The sequence below is a fragment of the Pseudophryne corroboree genome, chromosome 12, assembly GCF_028390025.1.
Source record: "Pseudophryne corroboree isolate aPseCor3 chromosome 12, aPseCor3.hap2, whole genome shotgun sequence".
Lineage (NCBI taxonomy): Eukaryota > Metazoa > Chordata > Amphibia > Anura > Myobatrachidae > Pseudophryne > Pseudophryne corroboree.
Window position 1 is genome coordinate 30,579,284 of NC_086455.1, and position 12,466 is coordinate 30,591,749.

Genomic DNA, 12,466 nt, shown 5'->3' on the forward strand with positions numbered 1-12,466 from the left:
TGATGTAGTGTATACTTGGTTGTCATGGTGATGGTGATGTCACAAGCATGTGCCGTACAGCTGAGGTGCGGATATGCTAATGTGGGTACCTCTGACGTGGACTGCGACTCGCTTCCGGTCCGGCGGCGGCCGTGGACACGCGTCAGACACTGCCTGCTGTTCACTGGGTGAGTTAGCAATTTAAGGTAAGACATTGTTTGTTTGTTTTTTATCCTGAAGACGGTAATAAACCGAAACGTTGATATGCAACTATCTTGAATTCATCATTTTTTCCTGAGTGCCGCACCTGCCTGCTTGTATGTGTATATATATATATATATATATATATATATATATATATACAGCAAAGGTACCTGGCACTCCCGTGGCATGTATTTATTTTTTTATTTTATCATTTACACACACACATATATATATATATATATATATATAAAAAAAAATTTTGAGGGGGGGGGGGGGGGGGTTTGCTGATGATTTACCTAGGGGGCTGGGAAACCTTGCACCGGCCCTGAGTGAGGGGCAAGTGGCGGAACACTCTCTAGTGGAGACTTTTCCAGCTCCTGGAGCTCGCGCTCCACCGGAGCCTTCCTCGCCACACCCCTGCCTACATTCTATATACTTTATTTATCCATTATGTGAACGCCATCTGCTGAGGACCTAAGCAATCGTTTACATATGTTTTATGCGGTGTGGGTTGACGTTTCTTTTGGTCAACCAATCGGCTTCTGTCATTTTTCAAACATAGCCTGTGTAACATGGCAGTTAGATGTTGATTGGTTGGTATTTTATTGTCCTTTACGTTATCTCTCTCCACGGATTAATGCATTTCCCCCCCAGCTGTCTGTTGAGAACTGTAATTAAGAGTAAAGAACATTTTCATGTGGTAAGGGGTCAGCATTCAGTTTTGGAGCTGGTTACAGTCTCTTTAGTATGCAAATGATATACAGATTTTTGTGTGTCGTTAAATAGGTTAGTGACCTAATTATTACTACAGAAAATAAAGGTCTGCCAGGAAGGATAGTAGGATAATAGATCCATAACCTGTAAAACAAATGTTAGAATCACAGCATATTTGAAGTATACCTTCCACCTGCAGACAGTGGGGGGCGCCATTGTGTGGGCTGAAGGATACAGCCTATTTACACATTAATTACTATCTCCTTGCCTCAATGAAAATACTAGTTCATAATGATGAGACGGACTACATTTTGGTTCCACACACATAATAGCTGCCCCCATTACTTGCAAGACAGCTTGAAAGCAGATTTCGGCCCAGATATATCAAACCTTGGAGAGTGATAAATTGCACGGTGATAAAGTACCAACCAGTCAGCTCCCAACTGTCATTTTTCAAACACAGCCTGTAACATGGCAATTAGGCGCTGGTTGGCTGGTACTTTTTTTCACCATGCAACTCATACTTGCCTACTCTCCGGGAATGACCGGGAGGCTCCCGAAAATCTGGTGACCCTCCCGGGCCCCCGGAAGAGCAGGTAAGTCTCCCGAATTCTGTGGTCCCCCCTGCCCGGCCACCTACTTAGTGAGTAAAGTGGGCGGTCCGGGCAGTCGATGACGCGATTCTTGTTGAATCACGTCACCATAGCCATGCCCCCTACAGTATGCCGGTAATAGCGGCATTACACAGCCGGGGGGGGGGGGGGGGGGGCTTGAATTATGCGAAACATCAGCCCCACCTCCGCCCACGTTCCGCCTCTGCCCCTCCCCCTTTGCTTGTCACTACCCTGCCCCGCCCCCTGCTGAGCCGACCTGGCTGCTCTCTCCCGGGAAGAGCAGCCATAAAGTCGGTAAGTATGGTGCAACTTATTACTCTCCAAGGATTGAGAAATCTGGGCCTTCATTTGTAAGAAAAAATAAATAAAAGAAATTTGAATGTCCGTATTTTGGGTATGGGTCGTTGGATAGACACAACTTAGGTCGACCATGGAAGGTCGACATGCATTAGGTCTACAGGGACAATAGGTTGACATGTTCATTATGTCGACATGTACTAGGTCGACAGATCAAAAGGTCGACATGAGGTTTTTGACTGTTTTTGGTGTCGTTTTCTCCGTAAAGTGACAGGAAATCCAAATTAGTGCTCCGTGTCCCCTCACAGAACTTCGGGCAAGGTGCCTCACTCTGCTCGGCACAGATTACAGTTCCAATCGTAGTCCACGTGGATCGTTAAGTATGAAAAAATCCAAAAAATGTATGATTTTTAAAAAAAAAACCTCAAGTTGACCTGTCGACCTAATGACATTGTCGACCTTCAGTGGTTGTCCTAATGAGTGTCGACCTAAGTTGTGTCGACCTAATGACTGTAACCCCAATATTTTTGTTTTACATTGCAAAAGTAGTGAGGGGAGGGAATGGGCAGATTGTATTTAAACCTTACATGCCACCAACACTGTTCTGTATACGTATTCTTATGTCTCTTCTGTATCTGATATTTCATCTTGATGAAACACAGATGTCGGGTTACTATGGTGCTGAACTATTTCTGTCTCTCGGCAGGTAGGGGTGCCGCTGTGAGTCACTGCCTCCTAAACAAACACAACGCACAATAATGCAGTGACTGACAGCTGTGCTACAGTACTGCAGGGATCTGTCTCCATGTGCAACTTTAAAACCATTCTCCAGCCAAGTGTAATAGAAACAAGTAGGACAAATCCTGGGCATGGACTAGTGTGTAAGTGGTCTCATCGTGTTTTTGTCTTTCACTTGACCTATTTTGCCGGTTAGAGACCAGTTAATTTCCATCAAAATGGTTTATAGTTGGCCACTGTGTAAATGGGTTAAAGCCTTGAAAGCATGTAGAGGAGAGTTCTGTCATTTGGTTAATTATTTAATGGAGGACACCTGTAGTAGTACCCTCTGTGCTTAATGTATTTTATATTTCTGTATTAGGGATGTAGTCACCATTCTGACATTCAAAATCACGACAATTTCCACCGGCAAGTGTTCCTTTTAGGCTGTGGGAGGGGAAGGTTAGGCTGCGGAAGGGGGAGGTTAGGGTTAGGCTGTGGGAGGGGGAGGGTTAGATATAAGCTGTGGGAGGGGGAGGGTTAGGCTGCGGAAGGGGGAGGTTAGGGTTAGGCTGTGGGAGGGGGAGGGTTAGGTATAAGCTGTGGGAGGGGGAGGGTTAGGCTGTGGAAGGGGGAGGTTAGGGTTAGGCTGTGGGAGGGGATGGATAGATATAAGCTGTGGGAGGGGGAGGGTTAGGCTGCGGAAGGGGGAGGTTAGGGTTAGGCTGTGGGAGGGGGAGGGTTAGATATAAGCTGTGGGAGGGGGAGGGTTAGGCTGCGGAAGGGGGAGGTTAGGGTTAGGCTGTGGGAGGGGAGGGTTAGGTATAAGCTGTGGGAGGGGGAGGGTTAGGCTGCCGAAGGGAGGGGGGGGGGGGTTAGGCTGCAGAATGGGGAGGTTAGGATTAGGCTGTGGGAGGGGAGAGTTAGGCTGCGGGAGGGGGAGGTTAGGCAGCGGTATGAGGGTTAGGCAGCCGGATGGGGATGTTAGGGTTAGGCTGCGGGGGTGACGCTTTGGGTTAGGCTGCAGGAGGGGGGAGGGTTTGAGTTAGGCTGCGGGAAGGGGAGGTTAAGGTTAGGCTACGGGAGGGTTAGGGCTGCCTGAGGTTAAGGTTAGGCTGCGGGGGAAGGGTTAGGGTTAGGCTGCATCATTAACCTACACCGCTTAAAGGATAAAGACTGTGAAACTTTTTAAAAGACAGAGCATTCAAAGTTTTCCCTCTTTCCAATCCTACTATCTACTGACTCAGGACTACATTCGTATGGTAGAGGATCAGGGACGTATCATGAGAGGAAGTTTCCGCCTGGGCCCCCTCTGCTCTCCTCTAGCCGGCAGCGCTGATCTGTGCTTTGAGCACAGGTAGACCCTGGCACTGTGCAAGAGTTTACTGCTCATGCGCAGCTCTCTGGGGAAAAAAGGGACGGCTGCATTTTCCCAGTGATCTCCCTACTGCACATGTGCAACACGCTAGGAAAATGGCTGTGGTGGCCATTTTTGCTGTGATTTGGCAGCGCTGCGGCAGCCGAACCTGGACTCCAGAGAGGTTCATATAGAAGAAATGGGTGCAGGGTGTGCGGTGTTGGGGCCCACCTGGACTGTACACAATGCACCCAGTATAGATATGCCAGTGAAGGTGTACAATGTATAATCTGTGTGGTTACTTCATAAATAATGACAGATATTGACGCTGGAATGTCATCAGCCCAGAAAGTGGCAAAATAAGCACGGCAGGGATGAGGTTAAACAAAAACGGAGTTGTTTTTTCATAGGAATGATGGATACATCACATATCACTGATTATAACTTCTCACAAGATGTATGAGGTGGTTCTAAAAATATTTATCAATTTAGATGGATGTCCTTTCGTCAACTAAAACGGTTTCCTTTTTTTTTTTTTTTTTTATGTGATGTAAACAAAATAACATTTTCCTTGGAAAGAAAAGCATGATAATTTATTATTATTATTATTATTATTATTATTATTATTATTATTATTATTATTGTTATCTCTTATTTCTATGGTGCCGCAAAGGGATAATGTAAAAATTGCAATCAATGCAATATATATCAAAGTTATTATACCTATTTATCAAGGGGCCACTGCAGGCAAAAGTCACCAGTATTTCCTGCTTTAATGCCACCCCAATACAATATATGGGACGTACCATGTAATTGTGCTCTCATCATGCTCTGGAAATCAAATGCTTTTGCCGTTTGTCTGTGATAGCCTGCGTTATTACTTATTACAGATGGTTTTAGCACCCAACTTCTCGGATTTTTATCGGAATGACAAGAGGGAACAACCAGCTCACTACTGATCTTGTAGTGTGTATGGCGACCTCAGGTTGCCCATGCTCAGGAACACTGCCGCGCCAGAGCCCGAAGGTCACTGCAATATGCAGCGATAAGGAATGTCACTTTTCCTGGCCCCCACTGCCACCAACAATAAATAGACCCCTATGAGTTTGGGCATGGTCTGGCAAACAGGAAGCCCACCTTTAGCTTATCGTATCATGCATCTCAGTATTCTAAATTGGGACATAACACGGCTACCTCCAACAAAGGGGGTGTGGCCTGCGAAAAGGGGGCGTGGCTTCGCGGAGGACCCGCGATCGCGAGCCACGCCCCCTGTTTTCGTCACTGAAGGGGCATGCCCAGCGCTCTGTGAGCCGCTGGCATGCCCCCTCTCCCTCTGTCTCCAATGAATAGACGCTGTGCGCATGCGCACAGCGTCTATTCTCCGCTGCTCTGCTAAGCAGGGCAGCGAGAGACAGAGACTCCCAACTTCCCCCCCCCCCCACCGCGGGACACTGCGGCCCGCGGGTGGGACAGCAGGACAGTCCCCAAAAAACGGGACTGTCCCGCGAAAATTGGGACAGTTGGGAGGTATGCATTTATCACTGGTTTATCACTTCCTTGTGCCTTCTCCAGGTTAATACATCTGCCCCAGAAGACCAACCTGGCAGGACAGGCCATTAGAAATTGTGACAGTTTGATGTATACAGTATGACTGCGTTATATAGCTTTATCTCATGGGCACAGTCAGTGACAGATAGGAGAGTGGAGTTTCCACAAGGAAACTTAATCCCCAATGTATATTCTTTACAGGATTTCTATGATATGTAGCGCATGCATTTCAGCCTTTTATTATGAAGTAGAGTATGATAAAGAAATGTTTGAGTGCAGCCTTGCAATGGGTATTTACTGGGTTATGTTTAGAGTAGCTACTGCCCTAAATTAATAACTGTATAACTCACATGCTCATATCTCTTTATCCATCTCCCTATCTTCAATAACTTTTAACTGCATAAAAGCCAAATGGCACACAACCAAAGGGTCCAAAAATTCTGTTTAAAAAGTTGAGCGGTCTATTCATGAAGCAGTGAAAAGAGTGGAGAAGTGAGCCAGTGGAGATGTTGCCCATGGCAACCAATCAGCTGCTACTGTATGTATAATTTTATCATTTTATAGAATGCACTTGACAAATGTTATTTAAAAGCTGATTGGTTGCCATGGGCAACTTCTCCACTGGTTCACTTCGCTATTTTCACTGCTTCAATATTTAATTTATGTCAGTGGCACACCGGTATATTTCCTGGTAACATCAATGACCAGCATTGGGAACGCTGTATTGTATAAACATTATTAAATAGGACAGAAATGTTATTGCAGTTTTAGTGGTGGCTTAAATACACACAAATTGCTCAATTATTTCAATGAATCATAATACATCAATATTTCAAGGACATAGTTACAGGCACCCACTTTGGGGACATACTCCAGTGAGAACTATCAGGTCTATTCATGGCACACTTCTCCACTCTTTTAACTGCTAGAATAGACCCTTATCTCTTTAAGACTCAGTGGTGAAGGGGGGTTCTGAGTACCCAGAAACCCAGCTGAAAGGGCCATGATTTTTTGTTTTAAACTGAGACAATTTGTCTCCGTCTCTATGGTAATTATTGCAGCCACGATTGGAGAAAGAGGGGTCTATTTACTAAACTTTGGATGGAGTTAAGGTGGACGGAGATAATGTACCAGCCAATCAGCTCCTATCTGTCATTTTTCAAACACAGCCTGTAACATGGCAGTTGGGAGCTGATTGGCTGGTACTTTAGCTACGTCCACTTTACCTCCATCCAAGGTTTAGTAAATAGACCCCAGAGTGCTGCGTGTACTCATCAGTACAGCGCTCCATATATATACGTACGTACATAGGGGGTCATTCCGAGTTGATAGCTCACTGACGATTTTCGCAGCGCAGTGATCATGTAAAAAAACGGCAAAACTGCGCATGCATATGCACCACAATGTGCAGGCGCATTATACGGGTACAAAGAGTATCGGTGCTGGGTTTAGCAATGATTCCATTCGCACAGCCGAACGCAAGGTGATTGACAGGAAGATGGCATTTATGGGTGTCAACTGACCGTTTTCTGGGAGTGTTTGGGAAAACGCAGGCGTGTCCAGGCGTTTGCAGGGCGGGTGTCTGACGTCAATTCTGGCACCAAAAAGACTGAATTGATCACAAAGGTTGAGTAAGTCCAGAGCTACTCTGAAACTGCACAAAATGTTTTTGCTGCGCTCGGCTGTAAAGGTGTTCACACACTTGCAAAGCAAAAATACATTCCCCCATAGGCGGCGACTATGCGTTTGCATGGCTGCTAAAATTAGCTAGCGAGCGAACAACTCGGAATGACCCCCATGCTCCGGAACAACATAACAGTAATGCACGCCCAAACAGAGCAACAATTGAATTGCTCTATCGGAGGCCATCTAGTGGCCGCTGCACACAAAACACTTGAATACCCCCATAGTGGTAAGGAGCAGCGTTAGCCTTTTATTATATAGGATAGGATATGAATGCAGTGGGTACAACTGTGAACTTAGAATATTACAATCACAATATATTATTTTGCAAAGCTTTGTTATAAACAGTCCGTTATATTAGCAATATCTTCATTATCCTTTAAAATGAAGTAAAACCCTCATTTAATTAATCAAGATACTTGCACAGATCTTTTCAATAACTTCATCCACTTCATGATCTTACCAAACAATGGGGGTCATTCCGAATTGATCGCTCACTTGCAACTTTTTGTAGCGCTGCGATCAGGTTAAATGTCGGCAAAACTGCGCATGCACCGCAATGCGCAGGCGTGTCATATGGGTACAAAGAGGATCGGTGCTGGGCGATGGATTTAACGAAGAATCCATTTACACAGCTGATCGCAAGGTGATTGACAGGAAGAGGGCGTTTGTGGGTGTCAACTGACCTTTTTCTGGGAGTGTTTGGAAAAACGCAGGTGTGTCCAAGCGTTTGCAGGGTGGGTGTCTGATGTCCATTCCGGGACCATAAAGACTGAAGTGATCGCAGCGGCTGAGTAAGTCCAGAGCTACTCTGAAACTGCAAAAAACTTTTTTGTGCCGTCAGCTGCAAAAGCGTACGCACACTCGCAAAGTGAAAATACACTCCCCCATAGGCGGCGACTATCTGATCACAGCGCTGCAAAAAGTTGCTAGCGAGCGATCAACTCGGAAATGACCCCCAATGTCCTTTTTCATTTGTTTAACAAAAAATTTAAATAATTCTGTGTTATCATCCTTAACAAACAGTCTTTAGTTGTATGATCAAGGGGAAACAACAATTGTAGACTATTAAAAGATGCTACAATACTTCAATATGCCTTTTTATCGGTCCAAATGTAATTAAACCACCATCATGAAAATCTTGGTGAGGTATATGTTTCTGTACAAGTGATAATAGATTGCTCATTTTTAAACTTGAATTTGAAGAGATTTTAAAATTATTTTCTTTTGCAAAGACATAAGGGATAAACATGAGTGATTGATATGATATTCCTCAGTACAGGTACTGAAGCTGTGGGTTATATACATGCCATTAAGCTCATGATGTCCCCATTCCCAATACATTATAACCTATTAGATAGTATGTGCTGTAGAAATAAATGTATGATTTATACGGGTGTGGATTACTAGATCAATATTAAAAAGGTCCACAGTCGACCACTAATGGTTGACATCCATTAGGTCAACTGGGTTTAAAGGTTGACATGGAATAAGTAGACAGTAAAAAAGGTCGACGTGGAAATGGTTGATGCGAAAAAGGTAGACAGAATTTTTTTGGGGGGTGTTTTGTCACTTTTCTGCCACGAACAAGTGCTCCATTAATGCACTGCATGGCTCGCGTCGATTGCCGTGCTTTGGGCAAGATGCCTTTCTGCGCTCGGCACAGGTTACTATTCCCAATCGCATTCCACGTGTATGGTATAGTATGAACCTTGTATCAACCATATGTGTGTCGACCATGTTAATGTCGACCTTTTAAACTGTCTACATGTTGACCTTTTGACCTTGTCGACCTAATGTATGTCAACCATTAGTGGTCGATCCATATTGACTGTAGACCTTTTTAGTGTAGATCTATATACCGGATTCCGATTTATACATATGCAGTTTGTATGGTTCTCCAGGTTGGATGGGGAATTGTATTACAGCTATACAGAAGTGTTAGGTCTCACACCCATTGGTGTAAGTTTCCTGAATGCAATTGAGATTTTAATGCCAGAACAATGCACAAAAGTAGGTCCTAAAATGGAACACCGTTTCCCTTGACCCCTACAGTATATCCATGAACATAGCTTCTGGCATTCGAGAGAGTGGCATCCGTATGCTGCCTACTCTCTCGAGTGACATATCTTTGATGAAAATGAATGCCTTGGTAAGCCTAGGCAACTTCCAATGACTTTATGAATGTATAAATGCATTTTATATGCAAAACAAAGTGCATTGTGTGTAAAGGGCCCCATACACTAGAGCGATAATGCCCGATTTCAGTCCAATTCGGGCATTCGGCCAGATATATTGGCTGAAATCGGGCATTTTAGAGGTGTTCCCGAACCGATCTGATGCGCGTTCCCGTGAGCATCGGATTGTATCGGATCCTCCAGATTGAATGTGCTGCACATTCAATCTGGTCCGATCTGCTGGCATGGCTTGGGATCGCCCAGGATTGCCAAGATATATCGTATGCAAATGGGCAGCATCCGATGTATCTTGGCCGATCCTGCCCCCCCGGGAGGCTGCCGGGGTGATCACCTGCGATCACCTCCGACATGAGATCGTTCTAGTGTATGGGGCCCTTAAGGCCTTAAAACTACTGAGAACAAATGCCCAACCTAGGTCTTTGCATTATCCAGTTACCCAGAAGCTGAACTGTGTCACACGGCAGAAGTGAATGTTTTTGTCCACCACGGTTGATTGATCTTGAGTCTTAGCACAGTACATGGCTCTCCCGCTGTCGTGGTAATTCACAGCCCAGCCTTTTCTTGTACTTGGTTACCAAACCGCAAAAAAGTCACAGTTTATCTAGACGTGAAATATAACACCCATTGACAGCTTCAGGAGGGTGACAACAAGTGAGAAAGCACTGAAACTGTTCCTATATATACCATTGTTTCTCTTATGTCCCAACAGGAAAACGATAAGGGTAAAAATAATAGATGAGGAGGAATACGAAAGGCAAGAAAGTTTCTTCATTGCCCTTGGTGAACCGAAATGGATGAAACGCGGAATATCAGGTGTGAGCCAATTACTACCACCCCTACCTAAAAATAAACCAATAACCAATTATTCTTTTATTTTTATCTTCTCCTTTTCTCTCACTCATTCTTTTTATTTTATCTTAATCAAACAATTCCATTCTCCTCTCCTGTGTATTCCCGCTCTCACCATTTTTCGGTCATCTACTTTAGTTCATTTTATTCCTTCTCGCTGTCTTTGCAATCATTTTTTTTCTTTAATCCAATTAATGTATGCGGAACCTTCCCATTCATCCTCGCTGTAACCATTTGACTGCACAGCAAAGCGCATCCGTGAGATAATATGGTGCATGGCTTCCAGATTCTGTGTACTTGCTTTACATCCTCCCTCTGATTTATTCTTTGCTCTGAAAGACAGTTGCTTGTATTATAAATTAGCCAGTTAAGAATAACAATGGATTTTATGCCACTATACTGAGCTATGAGTCCATAGTAATAGAGGAAAGTGTGATCCACAAGTTAATGCAAAAGATGGTGGTTTGATTTCAGTTGTTCATCTTTTTCCACGATGCCATTTAGATAAGTTCCTCACACTCATATGCAGTGTCATCATAATAGACTTGACTTGGACATCATCAGGGTTGGTTGCAGGACTGGACTGAGAATTAGTAATGTGTTGTAATGTATTCTCCACATTGTGCAGCAGAGTAGCGGGGAATGTGCAGGCAACATTTAATGGGTGTTTTGAGGGAGGCGGCTAAGAGGTGGAATAGTAACTAAAAAGAGTTAGGTCCACCCCTTTCAGAAGTTACCATGCCCCCTTTTATCCAGTGGCCACCCCTCCTTTCATAATTTTTCAAGAATTACCCCCCCCCCCCACCCCAACCCATCATCTCCATGTTCTGCCAATGACCATCTGATCCATCTATGAATCTGAAAAAATACAGCATATTAAAAAATCCTGACTCACCGATTCTGATACTTTTTGGGTTGAAATTGGAGTCTGCAGATTTCCACCAACCCAGAATGGGGAATTGACCCCATAATCCCCTGATGTGTGGACCCCATAACACATTGCTACTGACAAATACAAAAATGCCATTTCATATAAATATTCACAGAGGCCTGATAATGCTATACCGTATTTCAAAGAGAAGCTGGAGACCTTTCTTGGCATTAAATCAATAGAAGTAAAGAACTAGCATATTACAGGAATAGAACTCAGTGCTATGATTTACATTTTATTTTTTGACCATAGATGATTATTATTATTATTATTATTATTATTTTATTTTTATTTTATTTTTTTCATATCATACAAAACACACTAAGGAGGATATTTTTTTGCTCTGTTTTCACAATGCCTTTTTTTTTTTTTTAATCAGCATGGGTGAAAACGGACCAAAAAACTGTTGAAAATGCCTGCAAATTCGACAAAACACGTGGATCGGTGGCGATCGAAAAATCGGAAAGGGTTTTGAATAGGTCGAATGTGAATTCGACCTACAGACGGGCAGAACGTGCCATTTTTTCGACCAGTCAAAATATGCCCTAATTGAATACCCCCCTAAATTGTAAGATATGGAAATATAAGCACACATTTTGTTAATTTCTGCGTAGTTTTTAAATACTTAAATAAAACTTGAGGAGTAGTCATTTGCACCAGTAACAAATGTAACTTGAAATAGAATGTATCAACATTTAACCAATCTGTGTTCTTGATTTGCCATACATCTCTTATACTCTGTGAATAGAATAATGACAATATTTCACATTCATTTATATCAAATGGGGACTACTTACCAATGTGTGGCAAATAGGCAGATTTTCTATTGCTACTTATCACGGCAATAGTTTGGCCACTCAACTCTCTGGAGATTGTGACTGGCAGCGGTAAAGAGAAACTTGCCACTTTGCCGGACAGTCATGGTGTCTACTGTACATGTGTGACTTGCCTTAGTCTATTCTAGTTACAGAGCCATTCAAAATAAACACTGCTAAAGAAATACAATAGTGTACAAATAATTTTAAGGTATTGGCTTAGATAAAAAGTATTTATAATAGTCTTTTTTTTCCCTACACTGACCCCCTACAGTGCATCCGGAAAGAATTCACAGCGCTTCACTTTTTCCACATTTTGTTATGTTACAGCCTTATTCCAAACTGGAATAAATTCATTTTTCCCCTCAAAATTCTACACACACACACACACACACACACACACACACACACACACACACACACACACACACACACACACACACACACACACACACACACACACACACACACAACCCCATAATGACAACATGAAAAAAGTGTTTTTGAGATTTTTGCAAATTTATAAAAAAAAAAAAAAATGAAAAAAATAAATAAATCAC

At 43.3% G+C, this 12,466-nt stretch overlaps 1 protein-coding gene across 7 annotated transcripts in view; it reads left to right on the top strand.

The window, feature by feature from the left end:
• SLC8A3 (solute carrier family 8 member A3) overlaps positions 1-12,466 on the top strand; it is a 349,513-nt gene that overhangs the window by 291,324 nt on the left and 45,723 nt on the right. For 3 of the 7 annotated variants that reach the window (XM_063947303.1, XM_063947299.1, XM_063947301.1), the window contains one exon: positions 10,021-10,124. The exons of 3 other annotated variants lie outside the window; for them this stretch is intronic. In XM_063947303.1, coding sequence (XP_063803373.1) covers positions 10,021-10,124 — 104 coding nt within the window. Of the gene's footprint in view, positions 1-2,560; positions 2,690-10,020; positions 10,125-12,466 lie in introns of those variants that run through there. One more of the 7 variants, XM_063947304.1, reaches the window with a different exon arrangement.